The sequence below is a fragment of the Hemibagrus wyckioides genome, linkage group LG24 (genome assembly GCF_019097595.1).
Source record: "Hemibagrus wyckioides isolate EC202008001 linkage group LG24, SWU_Hwy_1.0, whole genome shotgun sequence".
NCBI classification, from domain to species: Eukaryota; Metazoa; Chordata; class Actinopteri; order Siluriformes; family Bagridae; genus Hemibagrus; species Hemibagrus wyckioides.
Genome location: NC_080733.1, coordinates 1,919,297 through 1,943,563, shown reverse-complemented (window position 1 = coordinate 1,943,563; position 24,267 = coordinate 1,919,297). Strand labels below are relative to the sequence as shown.

The 24,267-nt window shown below is 41.1% G+C and overlaps 2 protein-coding genes across 3 annotated transcripts in view; both read right to left on the bottom strand.

The window, feature by feature from the left end:
* pde4a (phosphodiesterase 4A, cAMP-specific) overlaps positions 1 to 5,245 on the bottom strand; it is a 58,735-nt gene extending 53,490 nt beyond the window's left edge. The window contains exon 1 of the mRNA XM_058378012.1: positions 3,844 to 5,245. Within this exon, the coding sequence (XP_058233995.1) occupies positions 3,844 to 4,130 (287 nt within the window). The 5' untranslated portion in view covers positions 4,131 to 5,245. The remainder of the gene's footprint in view (positions 1 to 3,843) is intronic.
* Positions 5,246 to 11,032: 5,787 nt separating this feature from the next.
* On the bottom strand, positions 11,033 to 23,912 carry raver1 (ribonucleoprotein, PTB-binding 1). Of its 2 annotated transcripts, none has more exons than XM_058378412.1 (14): positions 23,543 to 23,912; positions 21,796 to 21,862; positions 20,939 to 21,408; positions 19,009 to 19,200; positions 18,774 to 18,894; positions 18,559 to 18,653; positions 16,874 to 16,955; positions 16,554 to 16,744; positions 15,697 to 15,781; positions 15,477 to 15,613; positions 14,933 to 15,007; positions 13,115 to 13,237; positions 12,745 to 12,810; positions 11,033 to 12,643 (listed from the first exon to the last, which is right to left on the bottom strand). In XM_058378412.1, the coding sequence occupies exons 1-14, from the start codon at positions 23,861 to 23,863 to the stop codon at positions 12,497 to 12,499; spliced, it is 2,172 nt and encodes a 723-aa protein (XP_058234395.1). In that variant the 5' UTR covers positions 23,864 to 23,912; the 3' UTR covers positions 11,033 to 12,496. The 2 variants fall into 2 exon arrangements, with proteins under 2 accessions (XP_058234395.1, XP_058234396.1); XM_058378413.1 differs by having other exon boundaries at positions 16,874 to 16,952.
* Between the last annotated feature and the right edge of the window lie 355 nt (positions 23,913 to 24,267).

Below are 24,267 nucleotides of genomic sequence, written 5' to 3'. Positions count from 1 at the left end.
CCATATGCTCCTCAGACATACTGCCCACAGCAGTCCTGTGGTCAGGACAGTCAATGCTGTTAACTCGCTTCAGAGGAAAGTAAATAAAGATTGCTCAAAACACGCTAGAATACACCAAGTGACATCATGAAATAGTTTGCATATTTAATGGTTCCTAATTTACAGATTAGGATACATGATGAAGTTTTATTAGAGCAGAGAGTATATAAATATAAATTAATCAATTCTCTTAAAGAAAGAAGTCATATTTGGTCACAGCACTAAAAACGAACCTTTTACAGCTTCTGTGAAAAACACAGACAACAGGACACAGCTATGAAAGACACAATGATAAACTCAATCATTTTCAACTCAATCTATTAAATACTCTGTATCCAAGAAGAGAGACTAAAACAAAGTGTGTAAACTCCGGCTATAAGTGACCGGTCATCAAAACAATAGTTTCCTTGGACTTTTCAACTGAGTAAAGATAACCTACTGTCAGCTCCTATAATAGTGACAGCTGTACTGAATACATGATGAGCTCAAGAGAGAGAGAGAGAGTGAGAGAGAGAGAGAGAGAGAGAGAGAGAGAGAGAGAGAGAGAGAGAAAGAGAAAGAGAGAGAGCGAGAGAGAGAGAGAGAGAGAGAGAGAGAGAGAGAGAGAGAGAGCATTACTGCTGCTCTGATTGTTTCAGATTGGCTCAGATCAGAGCTCCTGATTGCACTGAGATGAGACACACTCCTGAGGCTTTCACTCCAACAGATTTGTAAAAACCACTCACCTTCAGAAAATACCTTTGTTCAAGGTTCTGATAATAATTAAGTTATCTCAGTAAATGAAAAAATTTTTTAACTCTTTGACTTTGCCTTGTGTCTCACAGGGCAGGACACATCGCGGATGTGGACACTGATGTGGTAAGCAGATGTGAGAGAGGTGGCATCACTCTCGAGCTGTCTCAGAGTGGCTTTAAGCAGCAGATGACATGCGAGGAGCACTGATCTCCACCTGCATGGTGGTCAAGCTCCTACATGCAGCTATACATCCATCTTAACTGATCAGTAGTAAGGCATCTTTATAAATTATAAAGATGGACAAGATAGAAAAAAAATTAACCTGCACAGTGGAAGTTCTGCCTCCACCCACCCTGTACGTGAGCGTCGAGGTGATGGTGCTGATTAGCATCCTCTGCTATGCAGCACCCTCCAGTCACACACCCACACATGTACACTCAAACTCTAATGCTAAATACACGTTACATGTAAATGAAGGCACACACACACACACACACACAGTGCGGTCAAACAGCATGAGCAGAACAAAGGTGTCAGTACTGGGGGCGAAAATTCTTCTTTCACCTCATTTTCAATTTCACAACAGAATGATAGAGCAGATCATAATAGTATAGAAAATATATCCCCTTAATAATTTAAAGAGATATGACAGACATGTCAGGGAAATACTGCACATCAAATGTGATATACGTCAGTCACTTATTCAGATAGAGGGCTGTCATTGAAATGCTGCTCAAAATGTATGATCAAGTCTATAATATCCTTCAGTCGGAGGTGGGCATGTTCTTTATTCCTACACTCCGGTGTCATATTTGGGGATTTGTACTTTAGCTGAATAGAAAAGAAAATAGACTTTTAACTCATTTTCATACAACTCTCAACAACTCTCAATATTTCAAAGTTAATGACTCATTTCATTCAAAAAATGTGCATCCAATTACATCCATGAATTCACTTTCTATAGATATCACAACCAACCATCTTGGTCAAAGGACGGCCTGCTAGCCTCATCTCCTCACACAGTGAACATTTCTGTAATGGAATAAAAAGAACCTGAAATTCTAACAAATCTGAATTTGAAGTAACAGAAATGTGTAGGGAGAATGTGTTTGTAGCTGCATGTTTCCTTTATTACTGTAAAAAAAAAAGAACATCGCAATTCCAAAATGACTCGATTTATTTTAGCTTGTAGCTAGAATAACATGCACGAGCTAAAAAGTGTACAGGTCTGGAACTGGTCTTTAACTGGTCTGTAGTTGGTCTGTAGTTTGATTGTAGTTGCTCCATAGCTGGTCTATAACTGGTCTGCAATTGGTCCATGGTTGGTCTGTAATTTGTCTGTTTGTCAGTAAGTGGTCTATTCAGTTGGTCTATAACTGGTCTGCAGTTGGTCTGTAGTTGGTCTGTATACCCTGCTGAACTGTCCTGAGCCGGTGAGCATGCATTCTGAGTTGAGGGACATTTATATTGTTTTGTTTTTTATTTGGAGGCTGATGTTACAACATTTAGTCGAACTCAGCATATAAACTTGGGCCACCAATCCACAGACAATTGGTGGACAGTGCAGCTTAGGTAGTCAGTGAAAACCTTACACTCACCATTTCACACAGTCATGATACATTCTAGGTGAGCACAGACACACGCACACACACACACACACACACACACATACAGCAACACACACAAACACACTTTTCTCTCTTCCTCCATTGGGCCGCCCACAGTAACAGCAGGGCAGGTAGAGTCACCACGGCTGCACTAATGCCTGAAATGGCTGTAACTGTGGCCTGCAGCCTGGAATACATATCAGTATCCTGAGTCCAGTGAGCCGGAGTTGGACACACTCCCATGAGCCGGCTGTGTTTGCCGTCTGTGCATGGGCACAACCTGGTAGGAAAGAAGCCAGGCTCCAGGCGCTTTTCCTCCCCCAGGCCTCACAGTGCTGCTCTATTCCTGCTGTACTGTATTACTGTATTACTCCCCCTCTTTGCCTACAGCGGGTGTGTCTGTCTGTGGAGATGTACAGTATATGCACCGCACAACAGAGACACACTAATGCAGGACACTACACCCACACTCATTCCTTAAAGAGAACAAGGGCGCATACATAAACGCTATATAGAGGTGATACTTACGTAAGTGTAGCATAGAAATTTACAGGGATGTCTGGCTAATCACATGCCAAAAGAATATGCAAAGGAGCAACATCTGAATTTGTTGGCAATACAAAATATGATCCATTGGTAAGTGGTGGATACACATAGAGGCATGATGCATGACTGCATAATAATATACATGATGAATTACAGTGAATGTAACATCCATCACTCTGGTTTATTTTATTTTAACCATAGATTAGGATCATACAGTTTATCACAAAGATTAAACTATCATACTGTTGGTTATAGAAAAGAAAGCTGAATGTGCCAGAGAGCTTTATGGTACACATGAATTTGAATATAAAATGTTCTGTCGCTTGGATTGTTTACAGAAAAGCCTCTAAAGGACTAGTTGTAAAACTTATCTCGTGTTTGCGCAAGGATTCGCTCCATTGCATTTAGACTCACTTTAGATTCGCTTAAGGTGGTCAGTGACAGGCGATTCATCAACGAGTCGATTCCATTTTAATCGTAAACCGAGTCGATGAAAACGATTCATCCCTAAGCAAGAAAGTATCTCATCTTTTTTCATCTACATATAAACCAGCCCTGATCTTGTTCAGATAGTTTCTCCTCTATAGTACCTGTGTTCCACGTTGCTTAGGGCAGCATTAAATCCCGCTGATGATAAACTCACGAGATCTTTAGAGTCCCCACATATTTCCAGATAAATAGTGAATCAAACGAATCGATTTACTTAAACTGACACCTCGAAAGAGTCAAATATGTAAAGCTGAATCTTTTGTGCCAGTCACTCGTTGCGCTCGGAGCGCGTCACTCTCGAGAACTGTTCCGGCCCGTTACGCATAGCGCATCACCGGAGAACCCCCGCGCCCCGCTGGATCAAACTAAAGCGCTTATTATTAACCATTACCATACAAAAACACGCATGACCACTGTATTCTCTTACCGTTTGTTCCCAGAACAGTTCCCGGTGCTTGAGGTACCCTGGAAGGAGGATGGCCAGGACATGCGGGATTTCTTCAGACCGGGCCGGTCGCTCGTGTCCATGGCGTCCGCGCGCTCTATGTGCGGGTGGTGGTGGCGGTCAGTGTCGGAGTAGCCGCGGTGTTTGATCCGGATCGGTGTCCGCGGTTGTCGCCAGAGGTGCTGAGGAGGCTTAAGGGTCGCCTGTCCTTCCCGAGGCACCGGCAGCGAGAGGGACAGGCTCTTCTTCGAGCACGGTGGCACTTCCATTATAGTGCAAATTAAAAAGAACTGTAGAAACAGATAATGTACTGTCTGGAGGAAATCAATCCTTTATGACTATCTTTTCTCCTAAGTCAAAAAATAAGACCGGTTTCGGTCCATGGTTGGCTCTTCTCCATGTGCGGCAGTGAAATCTTAAATAACTAAAGTCCAAGGCAGTTAGGATAATATTATAGGCTTATTAAAAAAATGATTTTTCTTCAGAAACCTAGAGACTGTCACATAATCACATAGACACAATCAAATGAATGCTGAAACTCATCACAGTGTGCGGACAACAGGTGAAGGCGCTCTGTTATCCTGACTCCTGAACATGTGCACGGTTAGGAAATTCAGAAGTTGCGGTTCGGGAAAACCTTATCACCCGCATCCGAGCGAGAAGAAGCCGCGGCGGCGGCCACGTTCGTTACACACACGCACGCGCACACACACGCCCACCCACACATACACACACGATATTTCCACTCAAGTTGGTCTGCAGGCGCGACGAATCGATCATTTACGCAGTTTTTTTATTGCTTTTTTTGTTCTGTCAATATATTTTTTTTTTTATTGCAGGGTCGCAGTCAGAGCGCTCGCGCTGCTCCGCGTGCGGTGTGCCGGTCCTTTATTGCTGCTGCTTTCTGTCAGAAAAGAGACGCTCCAAATCACTCCGAGGGGAGCCATAAAAACAATAATAATAATAATATTTTAAAAAAAAGAAAGAAAGAAAGAAAGAAAGAAAGATAGATAGAAAAAGAAAAAAAGGAAGAAAAAGTCTGCGCTGAGGGAAAGATAAGCGGAGATTAAAACTGGCGATCGCCTTCCGCCGGTTCTCCGTCCACCTCCATGTGAAAGCTCCGCGCGCGCAGGTTCATGTCATGAGCTGCTCGAGATGTTTTGCCTGGAGCGCACCACGCGTGGGATGTGCCCGAAATCCATGAACGCCCTTTTCTCTGGGTTTTTCTTGATTTTAAGCTTTATAAAACATCGCTTCCGCTAAAGGTTTCTTGAAATGAATCATGATGCGAGGTCCTGCAGTTACTTACAGTGTTACCAATGTCTAATGTCGCTCAGGATTCTCTCTCTCTCTCTCTTTCTCTCTCTCTCTCTGTCTCTCTCTCTCTCGCTCGCTAGCTCGTGTGTGTGTGTGTGTGTCTCCGCCTACTTTACCGAAATTGTGCGTGCATAAGGACGTGCCTTCGACGCAGGTTTGATTTGTCGGGGTTCGGATAAAATCCACTCCCGGGTTTGCGCTCCGAGTCTCCGTGTGTGTGCTCGCGTGTTTCTCGGAGATTAAGAGTGATTATAGTGATTCATTCAGCACTTTAAGTCTGCCCGAAGCCTCAGAGACGCATTGATAAAAAGACAGTGATGTAAAATGATGTAAAAGGAGCTGGAGGTCAGAAGTGAAGCCCGGTTTATTGTCATGTTGTTGGTGTGGTTTGTCGCAGTGTTATACACAGCCGCGAGCTGGCACACTTCTGCCTCTGACTGGTCCACCACAATGAAAAGCCTGTATTCATTATTATATTTATTACTGCAAACAGCTTTACGTCTGTGCTACAAGAAGCTGTCTCTAAAAATCAACTTAATAGCATCACTGAAGCTGGAGCGATCCCGCTGTGTCTACAATACCGATACTGATACCTTCAATATCATTCCACATTTCACTGATAACAATAAATAAGTTGCAAAATGATTTCAGTAATAATAATAATAATAATAATAATAATAATTATTATTATTATTATTATTATTATTATTAATATTATTATTATTATTAAATGTGCAAAACTTAAATGTGCTAATAGTAGATTTTTTTATGAATTAACAAAAATGTCATATGTAAACATATCATATATAAACAATTCCAATTAAAGAAACTTCACCCAATTCACAAGACACAAGGTTTAATTTCGTCTTGAATGCAGCATTGCTAGTTACAGTACAATAGTGATACTGCAGTTAACACTAACCAATTAACCTAACTGATGTTAGCTACGTGTTTGTGGATCAGACCGACCTAAACTAGTTTTTGTGCAGCATAATCTTGTAGGTCTATTTTTGTTCCATGTTTCTCTCTTCCCCACCTGCCCAGGTCATGTTAGTTCTTTAGTACAACTACATTTTCATTTACGTTTCATTAGTTTCATGTTGTTTACACTTACACTTGCTGTCCACTTTAATAGGAACACCTGTACACTTGCTCATTTATGCAAATCAACCAATCATGTGGCCGCAGCACAATGGGGAAAAAATACTGAAACTAAGCAGCTGAAGATTAGACACTTGGTGTTTTTTCAGTCTTTTTTCTCTGACCTCTAATTAACACAGTGTTTCAGTCTGCAGCTCTTCTGCTCATAGGATGTTTTTTGTTTTTCACACCATTCTGTGAGAGAGAATGTTGTGTGTGAAAATCCCAGCAGGAGATCAGCAGTTTCTGAAAAACTCAAACCTCAGACTGCATTTAAAACAAGCGGTCATGGTATGGTTAAAGTCACAGAGATTTTTTCACATCCTGATTTTTGATGTGAACATTAACTGAAGCTCTTGGCGTGTATCTGTATGTGTTTATGCCACATGATTGGCTGATTGAATTACTGTATAAATGAGCAGGTGTGCAAGTGTTCCTAATAAAGTGGACAGTGAGTGACCAGGAACAATTAGACTCCAGGAGTCTCTTGATAACTATTCTGGGCCTGTAGTATAGAGTATAAAATAGGCTTATACTGTATTACATATTATATAGTATCATCATCATCATCATCATCATTAAGCCATGATGTAATTTACATTTCCATGAAATTATAGTACTGGAGCCCAGTTCTGTTTAACACTCACTTGAACTGAAGGTGGGGGGATTTTGCTCCCCAACCTATCCCCTGATTATAACTGCTGAATTTGGCAGCGCCTCAATAGATTGCACCCTGGAAGTATTTTGTCTGTAGATATATTATAGATGAGAACACCAGTGCAGAAAGAGTGTAATGAACACTGCATAGGATTGTTTATTCTTATTAATAAGGTGTTATTAGGTACGGCATCGAGGTAAATGTTCCACGTCATGGTAAGTCACAATTACAGTCTCTACATTTGGAATGTTTTTTTGAACAAAACAACAAATTCCCATCAATTTAAGGAACATCAACTGAGGTTGAACTTGACCCCAAAAACCACTGTAGCATTTATGTATTGCTGGAACAAATGGGGAACAAGCAGGCGAGTGGTTGGTTACCAAACACAGCTGCATCGTGTCAAAGTTGACTGTCTCAAAAGTCACTCCCGGAATTATGGGATCAAACAGAGCCAAGTACAACAATATGAGATTTTTTCTCCGGGTTCTTTTTTCCTACTGGAGTTCAGCACTGCACTATAAATTTCGCCTTCGTGCCATTAAGTTAATCAAAAGATTCTCAGACTCTTAAGCTCTCTTTTTTGGAGAAGAGGCCTAAGGGATTCCTCACGTCTGTCTGGCAGATAAACAGCATCATTAAAGTATCAAGACTGATGAGTTTGCTTTGCCAGAAGGTCACGCAAGATACTTTATCAGGGATTGTTTTCAGTTCTGCCATCACCAAACATTACTGAGTGCAATTTACTACTCTCTGAAATGCACAAACACGAAAGGTGATCTGTCTGCACGCTGCCAAGAAAGGTTGTTAATGTCAGCTCCTCCCATTCCAAAACTCCAGACCCAACATCAGGAAATGACGGGAACTAGAACCTCCCTCTTTCCCTGGGGAAGGCGGGGGAATTAAATATTAATCCTTTACCTTTTTGCTGACATTGAAGAATGGGCCAGTGCATAAAGCGGTGAGAGTGTTGATGTAAGACTGTGTTTCTCTGAGCCCATTTCTCTAAATAAACTGGTGATACTGACAGCTGAATGCAGTCATGCTTTTGAGTAGGACAAATGAATTAGTTCCTAGTAGGAAATGTTCCATGCTTTAGTCGCTGGGTTTAAGAAAAGAAAAAAAAGAAGAAACCAAATATAGCCTGTAATGGAGAAGCGTGTGTTCTGTTACTTAAGTCACAAGGCTGCAGTCGAGCTGAAACATTTAGTTCATCTCAGTTGCCAGTCCATTAACTGCTCGTTCAACCCCCCTCCCCTGCTCCCAAACTAATCTTAGACAGCGTCTGCGTGTGTGAAGACGTAAAGAGCGGTTTCTGGAGGAGAGGAAACATCAGGCCATCTGTGGTTTTCAGCAGGAACAAGCTAAGTGGCCTAATTGCACTTTAATTGGATTGGAGAACTTGTGAAAGCCTGGATTTCAGATGGTACTTGATGGACCTGGAGACAGGGTCAAGTGTCAGTGTGACCGCACGGCCGGGCCGAGCCACGCTACAGTTCACTCAACACCATTACACATCCAGTCTTATTGGCTTTTAGCACATTATCAGTGTTTCAGCTTCTCACTGTTAACTGTCAAGCCCTTGGAGTGTGGAATAACCAAAGCTCAGAAGATGATTCATTCAATGCCGATGTTATTTTAGAGAAGAATAACCATGCATTCCTCCATGCTGACGTGTCTAGTGAGCAGAGCGTTAATGTCGCTGCGAGCACCTTCTAAACGTTATGGCAGCAGCAGCTTTCTGCCGGTGGGTACTTTGGAAAATCACCGGTTTCTGCAGCAGAGTCAACACGGGTGGTGCACAGGGACTGTGTGGGTGGAGGAGAGGAGGGTGGGGGGACATGAAAGGCAGAAATCTAAAATGTGTGTGACAAATTTGTCCACTGTGTTGCCTTGGTTTCCCTTTGGGAGAATAGGGGATACAGGCACAGTGCTCCAGGATCTAAGAACAATCTCAGGCATATTTATAGCAATGGGTATGTGAGCTAAGAGCATGACACATAATAACAGGCACAGACACGCTTTTCAAGCTGTGTTTTATTATTATTGTTGGTTTCTATGCAGCTAGCAAGAGCAGGGTTGGACATTCATTCTTATTTTACTCTGAAACTATAAAAACACACAGGAACACACTCCTGGCACAGCAAAAATGACATCAGACACATTTTTACTCATTTCATGCTTTGTATTATTGTATAGACAGATAATTTCGCTTCTTTCTTGAAATAAATGTTTAAAACTTACTATATATATATATATATTACTACAACAAGAAAATGTAACACTTGAACATTTAAACTCATATTTGGGTTATTGTAATATTACAAAAAAAATATCATCTCTATTCATGATGTTTGGTATTATTGATGTCATTATTGATGTCATGCCACTTTATTTCTCTCGTCTGTGTGTGTGTCACATCTCCACCGCGTCTGCATCAGCAGAGGGTTAAGCAATCAGCGTGGCATGTTAACCTAATTAGAGCCAAGGAACAGCAGTTTCCTGAAGTGGTCCTTGTCCCCAATTAAACTGTAGGAAAGGCGTCGGAAAGGCAGCAGACGTGGACCAAGTCACTGGAAAAGTCAAGAGATGGAGAAGTTAACAGAGTGGCATTAAGGCTATAGCTGATCCAGACCACCTGCCATCCCACTCAAAATGTCTGCGTCACTTAGGGATGAAATCCACTGCAAAATCTTTTATTATTGCCTTTAACATTTCTGATAATCTTTCCTTTTGCCATTTAGAATGAAGGACCTAGTGGAAAAGGTCATTTAAATTCCTTCCGCATCACTCAGTTGCTCTGCTCCCAGCAACATTTTTTGCTCTCTGCACAGAGGCACTATCACCAACATCTCCGGTGCTGGTGCTGACAGCAGGGTGCATGCTGACTTTTTCCAGGCAGCTAGATCTCTGTGTGATGGCCTTTTCTCACCAGCCAAATCCATTTCCCTGCTGCACCGGAAGCGCTCGGGCCAACCACGTCAGCCAAGCCCGTGGAGCTAAGAAGTTTTTAAAAAAAGGCCTGTCCCTAATTAAGTAATGTTGAGGGGATTTTAGCTAAGAAACATATTGCACAACACTTCCTGCTGTTCCTTTTATAAATCCATGAGAATGTGCAAAGAACATTTCCCAAAAGAGTTTCATTTCTTTCTTTTTTATTTTTTTTTAATTCCCCACAATATCAAGACCATTAATCAGTTCAAACTTAGGACAGGGTTCAGGAGTTAACACACTAAACACTCCCTGAACATAATGCTTTCTTTAGTATCAGGAGATACACATCTGTAACATCCTCACACTTTACCTCTGCACTGCCGGGGTCTTCGATCCGAGTCGGGATTAGTTTCATTTTCTATAATCACAAAGCTGTGACGTAGCACTGACTAAGGCAAATTACAGGTTTTTATTAATGCTCTTATTTGGTTATCGTTGCTATAGCAACAGGGTCAGATAGTGGGAGGAGAGCTCAAAAAAAAAAGAAAAGCCAAACAAATGGATAAAAACAGTTTATTTGCCGTCACTCTGATGGTTTTCTTTAAGGAAGTGTGGGATATTTACTTAATATTTAAGAAAGAAGACTAGGGCTTTGAGGTGAAGCCGTTCCTCACCTTCAGGACAGCGAACGATGCAGTTTCTCCATTATGATCCAATCACTGATCATTTTCCTATCCTCACAGCCTGCAGTGATTTATTCACTACTTAGATTTTTTTGTTTGAATATTTAAAATGAGCGATGGAGAGCTATTTATCAAGGGAAATGAACAAAATAAGCATAAAACCTTGATCATCTGACATGACTGTACTGTGTTCTTTAAAACTTTAAAATGTTTCCCCCTGATATTCTTCACAATTAAACTCCACTTAAAAAAAAAAAAAAGGAGTATAACAATTATAAATCCAGGTATATTTTGTTTTCTAAATCCAATTCCAAGCTTAGCTTATTGTTACAGACTCTAATCATAGATTTTGTCTGAAGAATTCCTGACATTTTTGTAGATTCTCCATCAGTCCTCTGCCACTCCAAAAGCAACTCCAAAAACAGAACACGATAAGGTATGAACTTAAATAACATTTACTTGCTGAAATACAAGTCACAAACATGTGGCAGCTCTGTACAAATGATTGCACACTTGCTAAGCAGTCAATATACAGATGAAGTCCATTTGGTTCTATACATTATGGCAGTAGTCCATACGGCGTAGAAACTCCAAGAAAGATGCTGCATATAATCATTCAGGGGAAAAAAACCCCAACAAAATGTACAAAAAAAAAGAAAGAACAATATATACAGCAGCATTTCCAATTCAAGTACAGACTAGATAAAGAAAAAGTAATATTCCAAAAGAAATATACAAGCTCAGGTTTGCACACAGCAAATAACCAGGTTAGATGGTGAGTGTGGGGGAGATTACACTGGACACATCAATAGAGCAATTGTAGATTCCATCATGAATTCCAGCACACCAGAGATATTCAGTTACTACAAAGGGAAATGTCAGCCAGACTTAAGCAAGTCACAGATCTGGTGCTCCTAATCCAGCCATGGGGTAAAAACAGTGAGAACTCCTCCCACAGGAGTCAAGATAGAGCTGGTAAAAGGTACAGCAGCAAGAATTGGGTTTAAAAAAAAACACAAAAACCCCACACACAAAAATTTCAACCAATATTTTTGAGCACAGGTCCGGCCTGCTCCAGACTGTCAGTTGTTCCAGTACTTTAAAATAAAAAGAAGAAAGAAAACTGTTTATCAAAGCTCACCGGCTCCCTCTGCTGGGGTACAGGGGCCGGTCCAAGTGAGAATCAGGGAGGGTAAGGGCAAAACTACAGGCTGAACGCAGAGTAAACAGGGAGAGAGGAAGCAGAAGGAGGGAGACAAAATGTTACAGAACTGTACAACACAAATGGCTAGTGAGGAAAGGACAGGGCGAGGAAGGCAAATTTCATGTGACTCGCATCCTCCAAGTGCAACACACAACACTTAGTGCAGGAAACCTGGACTTGTGACCGAGGAAGTGGGAAAGGGACATGTGGAGGGACGGGGACAGGTTTAACACAGGAATACAGATCAAACATGGTGAAGCAATGAACACTGACGAACAGAGCAGCTGGGAGAGATGACAAGCACACACAGACCTGAGACCATCTCTCACACACACACGGCAAGGGGGTTTCCATGGACTAAAGGAATTCATGAATGCTACTCATATATACACAAAAAAAAAAAAAAAAAAAAAAAAAAAATCAAGAAGTCTGATTTGGGGGGGAAAAGGGGGATGTTTTTCTCCCTGTTGTGAGGTACCTGTGGTCTTAGCGTTAATGAAAGAAAACTTAAAAAGGCAAATTAAAATGGGGAACTAAAATAAATTTACATGCGCACTGAAATCATTCACAAACAAACCTCCCACTGATCAGCAGGGAACACATTAACAGGAAGATTCTGAGATCCTGGATTGCCAAACACCACACACCGTTCCTCACACAGCCAGCGGGGGTCAATAACAGCACCAATGAGCACAGGGGTTAAAAGATGCGCTTCCGTTTCAGGTAGGAGTCGGCGTAGTGACCCCCAAGGCCCTGAGAATGCTGACCCACATAGCCACCCTCAGGACTGGGCTCTGGAGACGGAATCAGCCACGAGAAGAGGCGCTTCTGTCCCCCGATGGGAGTCTAGAGCAGAAAGACAGCAGTCTGTGAGTGCAGGTAAAGCTGTTACCTGAGGAATTAACAGTTACAGGCTCAGGAATCACACATGTTAAAAGCTAGCCTACCTTAACGCCACTTCCAGGAGCAGCAGAGAAAACACTCGAGGGCATCATGGGAGGCTTTGCCACAGCCTGGTCAAGCAAAAAAAAAAAAAAGACAAAATGTTACCTACACAATCCACTTAGGCACCATTACTTGTGCACCTATTTAAAACCTCATCCTGGGTCAAAAAGCATTTTAATGATTTACACGCTTCTTTTTCCTGACAGTGAGGTGCAAGGTTGAATGTATTGGCAACAGCAGCAAAATAAAAAAAATAAAATAAAAAAAAATCAATAGATGATGAGTCAATGGGTGCTGCATGGAAAGCTGGTGCAGTTTCTCTTCACGCTTCAATATCCGCAGGTCTGAAGGTGGTTTTTGGATGGAGCATACCTTATTGAGCTGGGTGGAGGGTGCAGTCCCGGGGGCACCGAAGGCGAAGTAGGAGGAGCCAGGAGGGCTAGATGGGTAAGGGAAGGGAGACGCTCTCTCATTGATGGCTCCGTGTCTCGAGTGCTGCACAGAATATCCAGTTATTAATCTCTAAAATTCAACAACTGAGTAAATGTTCTTCCTAGACCAGAGATTTTGGAAATTGATGAGCCTTTGCTAACACGTGTTCGTGCACTACTGTGGCGCATATAAAGATCAGTACTCAAGAGGACGATAGAGTCTTAACTCTGAAACGCTCAACAGTAACATTGCAGAATCATGATATTCAAAGTTGATATGAGAGATGTAGTGAGTTAAGGGCAGAGCAGGCTGGCGATCCATCATGATGACCAGCCTGCTCTGTCCTTAATTGACTACAGCACCCCTTTGCTGCAACTATCAGAACTGTTACAAATTTACTATCACACATTTCTGAGCTCTCGACCTGTGAAATCTAACGTGCATAGTTCAACATGTGTATGTTAAGAGTTGCACGTAGCACGAGTTTTTTGCCCTAAGGCTTACAGCTAATGGGTCACTGCCATGAGACTGGAGTGGATGCACATCAGAGACTGATCTGATCTCACTTCAGACCACAATACTGGATTTTGATTAGTCAGAAGATTAATTTTCTATAGCAGCAGCTTTGTCAGTAGTGCATGGTGTAATGGATGTGGTAACAGGTAATTTTTTTTAATGCACTCATAAGAAAACATCGTTTCTATAGCAATGTCTAATTATTTAACAAAGGAAAAACAAAAACAAAAACACATGATCCTTGATGAGACTGTAGAGAGAGTCGGGTGTTTCCAGCCATTTCAGTAGTTCCTGTGCTCATCTGCATCTCATAAGAGACAAACGGGAAAAAAAGATTTTGCATTTGCATTCATTCTGATTGCAGTCCAGTGGGTTGAAACTCATTCTAGCCAAAACCATATCACTTTATTTTTACAGAGTTCTGTAGTGAACACCCAGATCTGAAGGAATGGTCTACTGCCCATGGCGGTTTTATCCACCGAGGCCACCATTCATCACTTACCCTTTTCTATTTCTAACACATTTAAGTAGTCGGTTTCCAAATACATTACAAGCATATTCATTAAACTCAGCAGTACGCAGTACAGTTGACGCAAGGAACTTCCCCACAGAGGCTGGGAAGAGGCTGACTCCCCAACCCCCCCCCAAAAAAAACCCAATGCCCATGATAGCTGTTATACAGAGGAGTTGGATAATGAACCTTACACACCAGCTGCTAGTTTATAGGCTCATCAAAAACATATGAATTATATACAAGCCACAGCTGTGATATTCGCAACACCACACATGTTCTGTCGCTTATTATATTTATACTATGAAAATCGTTTAAAAAAAAAAAAAAAGATGGTTAGACTTTAATTTGCATCTTATTAAAAAAAATAATAATAAAAAATTATTCTGCTCTAATGAAGCTGTCTCTAATAATATTTGGAGAGAAATAAGGTGATTTACTTCAGCAGTCTACACAATGCTAGGCTGGGGCTGACTCCATCACAACATTAGAACTGTGTGACATAATTAAAGCATGCCAGAGGCAAAAAAACCACATGCACCCAGGATAAAATATACTCAGATTAATTTTGCCTTATTTACCCCTTACTCTGAGACTAAACTGCTACTTCAATATTGCCAACAAAGAATGAAGGCCAGTGAGGGACCAGTTGTTCTTTGCATCACTTTGTGTCATGATGTTTCATTTTCACCCTCATCACACTTGACTGAAATAATCAAGCAAAACCATACCTGTGTTCCATAGGCCAGATGTGCTCCTGTGCTGTCCGGACTCTCCAGCTGCTCATATAGATGAGAGAAGTGGTCCTGTAGAAGGTTACGAGACCATGTGCAATGTAAGGAGGCGTAATAAATGCAGATATATAAAAATAATCCACACCAGGGTGCTGTGATGTGACGGGACATGATGTGGAGTTACTGTAACCACCTCCATGTGGATTATTGTCAACTGTATGCTTGTGTTATTCCACAGAGATTAACAAAGAAGCACAATGTGTCATTTATTAACAAATAACATGCTGCACAGTTTAATGTTGTAAAAAGTCAGAGAAATTTGTTTTACCCAAAAAAAACAAAAAACAAACCCTTTATCCTGTTTGTTCCCTGCATACAAGTTACTATGGAAACAATAATGTGTCGGAACGAGAGAACTAATCCATCGTTCACATTCTAGCTGGAACTACTATAAGACCCATATATTTATGCAGAAATAACTTCCTGTTCAGAATCCAGTATGTACCAGTGCTGCAGTATAGACTTTAGAAGTTATGCTAACCTGGTGAACTGCTGGGAACTCGTACGAGTCTTGGCAGCGCAGGCTATAATTGGGGTGGATGCTCTGGAGGGGCCGCTGGTTAGCCATGCTACCTAGCACCGGCCTCTTCCTGTACGGGTGGGGCCTGGAGTTGGCAGCTAACACACACACACACACACACTTTAGATTATATGAAAAAGGACCACAAGAGGGGAAAAATATTACATTGCAGACTTCTTACCAGAGGATGGGAATATACTGGGTGCACTCAGAAAGGGGTTTGGGGACATGCCGATGTCTTTGGGTGGCTCGCCTAATAAAGATGACTTCACAGAAAAGGGAGACGATGATGAGCTTTTAGTCAGACTCTGAAGTTTATGAAAATCACATCTATTAACACAGACCTGGGCATTTTACTGCCCACGGACCACATCTGGCCAACTGACTACCCTTGACCGGCCTGATGTATACATACATATATACACATATTTTATAAAGCACTAAGTATACATGTTAAATATATTATATATATATATTCTGGCACTCTAAAACCATCCCAATTTCTCATGTGGCCCTTTTGGAAAAATAATTGCCCACCCCTGTATTAACAGGTAATCATTAAAAAAGTTGACAGTCCACAGGCTCTAATGCAGTTTTCAGGTAAATAAAGCACTGAAACTGAATATTAATTTAGCGCAGAAGTTTAAACTCACAGATTATTATTTGTACCATTAAACCACAGAAGGTGAAAACACTGATCCTCCTCATATATTATTCGTTAGCAGCAGAGCTAGCACAGATCAGAGGATATGCTGCTTTATTCTCCCTTTCGATGCTGTTCTATTCTGAGCTACAGCTACTCTGTGCTAATTATCTGTTAATGCTTAAAGTCTTCCCAAACATACCATCCAATCAACAGAGCTGTAATAAAGGGTAAAATTATTCATCAGAATTAGACCGATTCAGGAATAAATCATGAATCACCACCACTACTGATGGTTGAAATAAAAACAAGCATTAGAACAGGAGCTCTCTCTCCCTGAAATGAAGGCCATGCAGCCAACAGAAGACATTTCCTGGCTGAAAGAAATCCCTCACCGTTGGCAGTGTGGATCCATCACCTACTAGCACACTTCCCAGAAGTGGAATGCTCATGCCCTGTAATGCAGGAGAAGGGTTTGTGGGGAAAGTGCTCGGTGTGGTCGTGGACTCCGGCTCCCTCCCTAGTGTCCGGCCCAGAGGCGGCGGCTTTATGGGGCCTAACGGTTCTGTTTGCACACCCAGGCCACCTGAGTCACACAGAACACAGAGAACGTTAACTCCACTGGCCCAGGCAGTAAAAAACACAGGAGGGGGTGCTAGCCAAATACCACATGACATAATAAAAGTAGTGGTTTATCTGTGTTTATCTGCCATACCATGAGGTAGATCTCCCAGCATATTAACACCGTGTTGAAGAGGAAGAGAGGCCAGAGGGTTTTCACCAAGCAGTCCAGCCTGCTGAAGAGAAACAAACAGAAAACCACATTAGTTCATGCTGTCTGTACCAAGATTCTCAAGTACAAGAAACAAAAACCACACTGCAACAAGCTGAACACACACTTCAGATCTGATGAAATGCAAGCACTTGAGATCAAACAAAAACTGAGAAATGGATTTAGCTGAAAGTTTCAGGTCATTCAAAATCATGAGCTTTGGTGTGTGTTACTGCTTGGCCTGAAGCACAGAAAAAGGACAAATGATTACACATTCTGTTTACCCCCATAAGACATCCTGCATCAGACGCTCATAACCATAAAAAAAAAAAAAAAAAAAAAGGGCCTCTGAAAGAAATGGAAATAAAAGCCCATGACAGTGTTGCACGCAATGAGCAATTTAGCTTATTACACTTGACCAAAAATTTCCAGGGCTGCTCCTTGACAAACAGAGCAATTGGGAGAAAAAAATGGAGGACAAAGCAAGATAAATGAAATCCTTGCTGCGTGGTCTTTAAAAATAAATAAAACGTGTACATGTCTGTTGGGTCTGAGGTGTGAAATTTCTGTAGAATGGCCCGTAATACAGATGCTAACATTAACACATTCCTTCTGATGAGTTATTGCTTCAAATATTTAAAAAATGTGTTCACCAAAAAAACAAATGTTGACATGGTAATATTTATTGAAAGAGTCTCCAAAGTCAGCAATTTTCCCAACATGGGAAACTCAAACTTTATACATCTGATTTCTCAGCAATGACGAAAGGGAGAGAAAGGCCAATAAGAAAACGACTTTGTTTGCTATAATGCAAATGTGAAGATAATCCACCAAAATATCAAAATCGATATTGTTAAATTGTGGGGCACGCCATTAGTTTATGAACATTTTATTTGAATGAACCCCAAACTATCTGCTGCGGTGTAAGGAGAATTACGGAACATGTTAGTTAAATGAAAATGATCCACTCTGGAATAATGGCACTTCATATCTTGTGTTAAAGAGCTGATGTTTTACTTTCCTTTTAGACAGATTGGAATAATTCTTAGCCTACGTCTTTCACACACTGGAGTCCATTTCATATTAGCTGCTTCTTTTTTTTTTTATGTTTACTTCACCACTTTAAGAAGTTAAAGGCGTTACAGGTGAGGCTTAGAGGTTTAAGGGATTTACATCCATGTCCTACAAGACTTTATATCTGAAACTGAAGTGCAATCAGGATATACACATGGTAATGTCCGGGTCACTGGTATCTGTGGTCTGAAGAAGCTGGCTCTATATCCAGACCTGGTGAACTCATTAAGGCATACAAATGTCTACCTGTTAAAAGTTGATAACATTCTGTAGCCTTCAGGCCTTGCCATATGCAAGCTGTTCCTGTCTATCTAGCACGCCACACCACAAACTCACACAGCACCACTCACACAGGGGGGGAGATGGCTTTCTGTACTGTGCAGAACTTGTGCCCAAAGTAGAGGGTTTCTTAGAAAGGCTTGCTAGGGAGAATGGGAGAGTAAGGACTAATGAAGCTAATAAAAAGAGTAACAGATCACAAGAGGCAACCAATTTAATTACATAAATAAAAAAAATCAGAAGAATGGACAGACGTGTTTAATATTATTCAGTACCTGCTGAACTTGGTTCTGAAGCAGCAGCTGCACCAGAGCAGCAGAGAGGGCAGGGTTAGCGAGCAGTGGCATCACCGGGGCTGCACCGAGCAGACCTACACACACACACACACACACACACACACACACACACACACACACACACCAGGTTCTTCACATACAAACACCAACAGGTTGAGCAGATATTTAGCTTAAGGACAGCTTAAGATTAGCACCTTGTTTCTGTCCTTGATTGAGCGAAGCCAGCAGCAGTTTCAGCGTCGCCGGGTTGCTCAAACTAGAAAGTATTTGCATGGCATTAGGTTCAGGAAGGAGACCCTTTCCCCTGTTTATAGCCTGTATGGAGAAGGGGGTGGGGGGTGGGTTTGGAGACAGCCACACCACATTTACTCATGTCAATAACGGTATGAAACACTGAAAAGTTGAATTAGTGCAATAAAGGGACAATACCAAAGTCTGTGCAGCGATGAGTGCTGCTAGCATGCTCCTGCCTGGAGGTCCTGGAGCACAAAAGGACACGCGGATATGGCTACCACCTACAGGCCTTCCATCAGTTAGTCGCTGCACCTCTTCAGCCATCTCTGCTGTGGAGTACTCCAAAATGGCAAATCGTCGAAAACTCCCATCTTGTCCCTGAGCGAGCTGAGAGAACAGATGAACACACACAATCATATGAACCAACACAAGCATAGTCACCTACCTACATAGAATCTAACATTGGGCTGTCTAATGAAAAGTGTGTGTGTACATGCTGTATTTATGATTGTTAATCACTGTACAAAAAGACCTACCAAATGAATACATTTTTAATATATATTGAATATTTAAATAATCCATTTTACTATCAATATTTCATATTCAAGCATTAAAAAAAGGACATAAGATTTTAAAACCCATATTTCAATTACTAATTTCATTTCACAAGCAGTCTTAGTCTTGAAGCATTTATTTCTAGAAAGAAGTGCAATCTGTCAACAGAAAACAAAAAAGGTTTAAATGAATATAAAAGTCTAGAAATAGGTTTAATATTGTTTTAGTTTAACATGCGTGCATGTGTGTGTATATATAGGAAATACCATATACATTTCATTATTCATAATTATTTGGTCCTAGAAAACTCTGGCTTCTGAGCTTTGTGCAAATGTTTTTACAGACTCTCAGGTTAAACACTAAACAGAGGAATGTGATTGTAAACACTACTGAACCTCAATGGACATATGATTACTGTAACATGACTGAGTAACACACCTCATGCTCAAAGGTCAAGGCAGTTTATATATTTAACAACTCCAATTTTCTGGTCTCAAGTAAAGAACAATGGCAGCAGGCATGAAGCCACACATGTCTGCAGAGTGTGTTGCGACACATGAAAAGACGAGCTTCTCTCTCCCGTTCCAGAAAGAGCCATGGGCCAGAGGGCCTGCTGACCAACAGCACACAGCCCAGTCAGGTGGTCACTGCCATACAAACCATCAATGCTCATTACCATAGCAACTGAGGACAGCCTCAGGAAAAGCAGGGCAAAGGTTACAGACCATGTGACACCAGGGGAAAAAAAATTATATATTTACAGTAAAGCAGAAAAGGGGGCAGTGTATTAATGGTCAGTGTGATTAGGTTTGTAACCCAGAGTACAAGAGACATACACTGACTTCAGTATGTGCCTAAAAAAAAAAAAAAAAAAAAAAAAAAAATCATTTCAACTTCACACCCTCTACTCTCACCTCCACCATGACTTCCTGAGCCAGTCAAAAATCTAATCCACGCCATCAAGTGCTCTACATGGAGAACACACTGCATTCAACTAAAGATCATAACTCAATTTCCAACCTCTGTCTAAGCGGAAGTGGAGGAAGAGAATTTAAAAAAAAAAAAAAAAAAAAAAAAAAAAAAAAGAAAAGAAAACGCTCTCTCAACTCAGAATTCCCCCTTGAGAACTCAAAGGCTTCATCACAGAGTTCAGTGACATCAGAACAACCTGGCTGACCCTACAGATCACTGAAGAGAAGAAAAATACACACATCACTTTTTACAGTTAGCTGGCTAGCTTTTTGTAAACAAAAAGACAGGCATGGAGGTGTCAGTGGTTTCCCCATTACTTTGTAGTTCGAAGCATGGAGGCCAAAAAGAACATTTCAGTCTCTGACTTCAGTAACAGACAGCTCTGCATGCTTCCAGTGAATGTTCAAAATGGCCAAAAAGTCTAGCATCGGTAAAAGCATATGCATAATAATAATTAATGACTCTTGAAATGTAAATGGTCTTTGACAGGTGAGCTTCAAATCTGATCTCCCACATCAGCCACACAAGTACAATATCCATATGGGTAATTTATTTATTTAAAATAAATAAATAAAATTTATATTTTTTACTTCCTGACCTGGCAGAAGATAGGCTCTGGCATGTCAGCCAGGGTGTTCAGCAGATCCTGAGCAGTCAGGAGGCTGGCAGGCAGACGGTCCACACAGAGGCAGCGCGAGTGCAGAGTAGCGAAAGTCAACGATCCCACTTCGGTCCAGTGCACGTACAGCATGCGGGGGCCGAGCTGTTTTCCCAACAATTCAGATTTGGCCCTGGCGGCTGAGTCCTTCTTCATGTACTCCACAAAGCCATAGCCCTTGGAGTGACCCGTCGACGTGCTGTGCACCAAGAAACAACGCTCCAGGTTTCCAAAGGGCCGCACCAGCTCCTCGAACTGCTGCTGTGTGAAGGACCGTGGGAGGTTGGCGATGCACAGCAGGGCATCTGTGGGCTGCAGCTGCACAGAGATCTCACGTTCACGCAGCACTTGCTGGTGGAACTCCTTGATCGCGCACTGGGCCTGCTCGCCATTTAACAGAGTCACGAACGCTGCGAGAAATCATGAACCGGGCAAATGAACATGAGGAATTAATGCATGCTAAATGGCTAAAGCTTGGTGCTTACTGATAATTAGGAAATTTGATCTAATGACAACAGCAAGAATCAATTTTACAAAAAAAAAAAAATAATAATTCAATTTAATTCCAATTTCCATATTCTATAAGTGACCCCTTCTAGATTTATTTAAAAACACATACACACATATATATATATATATATATATATAAAAAATAATAATAATAAAAAAACCCTACAAGTCAAAGAATAAAGGGAAGGAAACTTTCAGCTCTGAGGTCTCTTGGTTTAAGTGAGAGTTCTGGGTTAATAAGAAGCAGAAACTGTTCCAACAGCCACGCTCAGGAATGAAGGACTTACCTGTTCCTTTGTATTTGTCCACAAAGCAGTACTTCAGGTCATAGTTTCTTAACAACTCGTGAACCTCCTGAAAGAACAGGGTTTAAAATGAGCTTTGCTGTCCTCATTTAACTGACCATTACCAAATTTTGCTGAGCATATTTTAATCTATTAGAACAAAACCAGATAAACTTTATCAATAAATTCTGACATTTATACTGTCCTGAAATTTTGACAAAACTTGCCTGGGCCTGATTTATCAATCCAGATACAATTCTTTCATAAAATCATTAGATCCACTGTGGGTATATGAATATAAATACATACACACTTATGGAGGTTTTCTCTTATTCTTTTTAAATACTTATGAAGTTTTGTGGGCATCGCTACATGCAAATGAGCAAAGGCTTTGGACTTCAAGTATTACTTGAATTAATCAGTGTTTAAGTTTAAGAATCTTTATATGTTTTTATTTAAAAACTTTGTTTTTATTCAGTACAAAGTGGATGAGTATCTGAACCGTCACTGAACTCCGTTTGAGCTCATTTTGATTCAGTGCTTTAATTAGGACCCAAAATCACATATACCACATTACAGACACATCCCAGGAATATAATCCAGATTATATACAAAAATTAAAAACAAAATAAATAAAAATAATATTTAAAAAAAAGCACAATGAATTAAGAAGCTGAGAAGAGCTAGACTGTTCACAGGGGCTGGTGGATTCACCTCAGGAGCTCCAACTAACAGGATGAAGCTCATTATAAAAGAGTGAATTCAAATTGATTACTATAAATCTATAATTATAATCATTTTAAACGTGATTCACTTATGAACATGAACACTGAATTACCAGAAATACGAGGGTATTAGTAGCAAAATGACAGGAACAGAGCACCCTGTGAGAAAGGCTGCCTCAGGTTTTATTAGTGTTGTAATGTCGGTTTAGCTTGTCAAAGGTACAAAAATAATAATAAAGCATATTTATTTATTTCACTTGTACTCTAAACCGGATGTTAAAGCTGTGTGTAAAAATGGTTGAGAGGAAAACTGCTTCAGTCGAGCACTTTCCTTTAACTGGAGCTGAAACTTGTTGTTAAAGCGCTTTTGGCCTTTTGTCAACCCCAAAATGCACGTCCACGAGGCGCGTTCACGAAGAAGCGCGCGCTCGCGCACACAAACGCTCACTATTCACCATTAATATCGTCTCCTGTAATAACACGAGCGCTGATTCAGACAGTTTTATATCTTTGTTGTTATTTGAGAGACTTATAGAGGGCTGACGTGGATGTTAAACATTCTGGAAGCGTTATCATTATTATTATTTTTAAATCTGTTCATCTGGGCTGATATTGAACCTGATGGTAAGCACATGTGACTGCGAAATATTTAACAAACTCAGCAAAAAAAAAAAAAAAAAATCCGCCGCAATGAGGACTGACATTTTATCAGCACGCGCGTACAGGTTTGTTAAAGACTAGCACGCGCATCAGGTTGGGGATGGGACGGTTAGCCACATTAGCTTCAGGACAGAATTATTCTCTAAACTAAACTGGTGCTTGATCGTTTCAACGATACTGGATCGAAAGTGTGCGAAAATGTTAGTCACAGCAGAAGAGTCATCATACATCACCTTGTTATTAACTTTAAAAAGGAACTTTCACAAGTCATTCATCCTCCATATTCAGGCGCTAACGCTACCTAGCTTACATAGCTAACTCGATAGATCACATGAAATGGTTTGCCCTGGACGCTGGTTACTTGCCTGATTGGTGATATCAGCGGGGAGGTTTTTAATGATGATTTTGCGGCGGTTGTAAAACTCTCTTCGAGTTCTCTCCAGACGACTGGCGATGTCCTCGGGGCTCAGCGCGGTCAGCTCATCCTCAGCCCTGCGCGGACACTCGCTCCCTGCTGACCACTCTTCATCATGTGGATCAGTCTCGGACTCTCTGCGTTTCTCAGCGGCCCAGTGTTCTGATTTGGCGTGATCACAGTGTTCATAAAGCGGACGGGTGGTGACACTAGTACCAACGTAGCACTTCTCCTCTCCGGCAGCTCTGCTAACGGACACGGCGGCCGCCATGGCTTCGTGTAGAAGTTTACCTCAGAGTGCTGCGCTCGCTTTCAGCAGTTTAAACAATACACGCGTGGGGCAAACTCGGCTGCTGATTGGCTGACAGCAGAATGCGTTTCACCACAGCGTCCGAGGCGGAGCTAATCTGGTCACGTGATCAGTTTAAATCGATAACAAGCGTGGCTGTGAGCATTCTGTGGTCAACTTCCGCTCAGTCTAGTTGATTTGATAAACTGACCACTAATCGCTATTAGCACTAATTATTAATTCTATTAGTAATAAAGTTTATTATTAATAAGCAGCGTTGGTACTGTACTTACACTATATAAATATATATATATATATATAAATATATATATATATATACACATACATATACACACAATATACACATATATATACATACATAATAT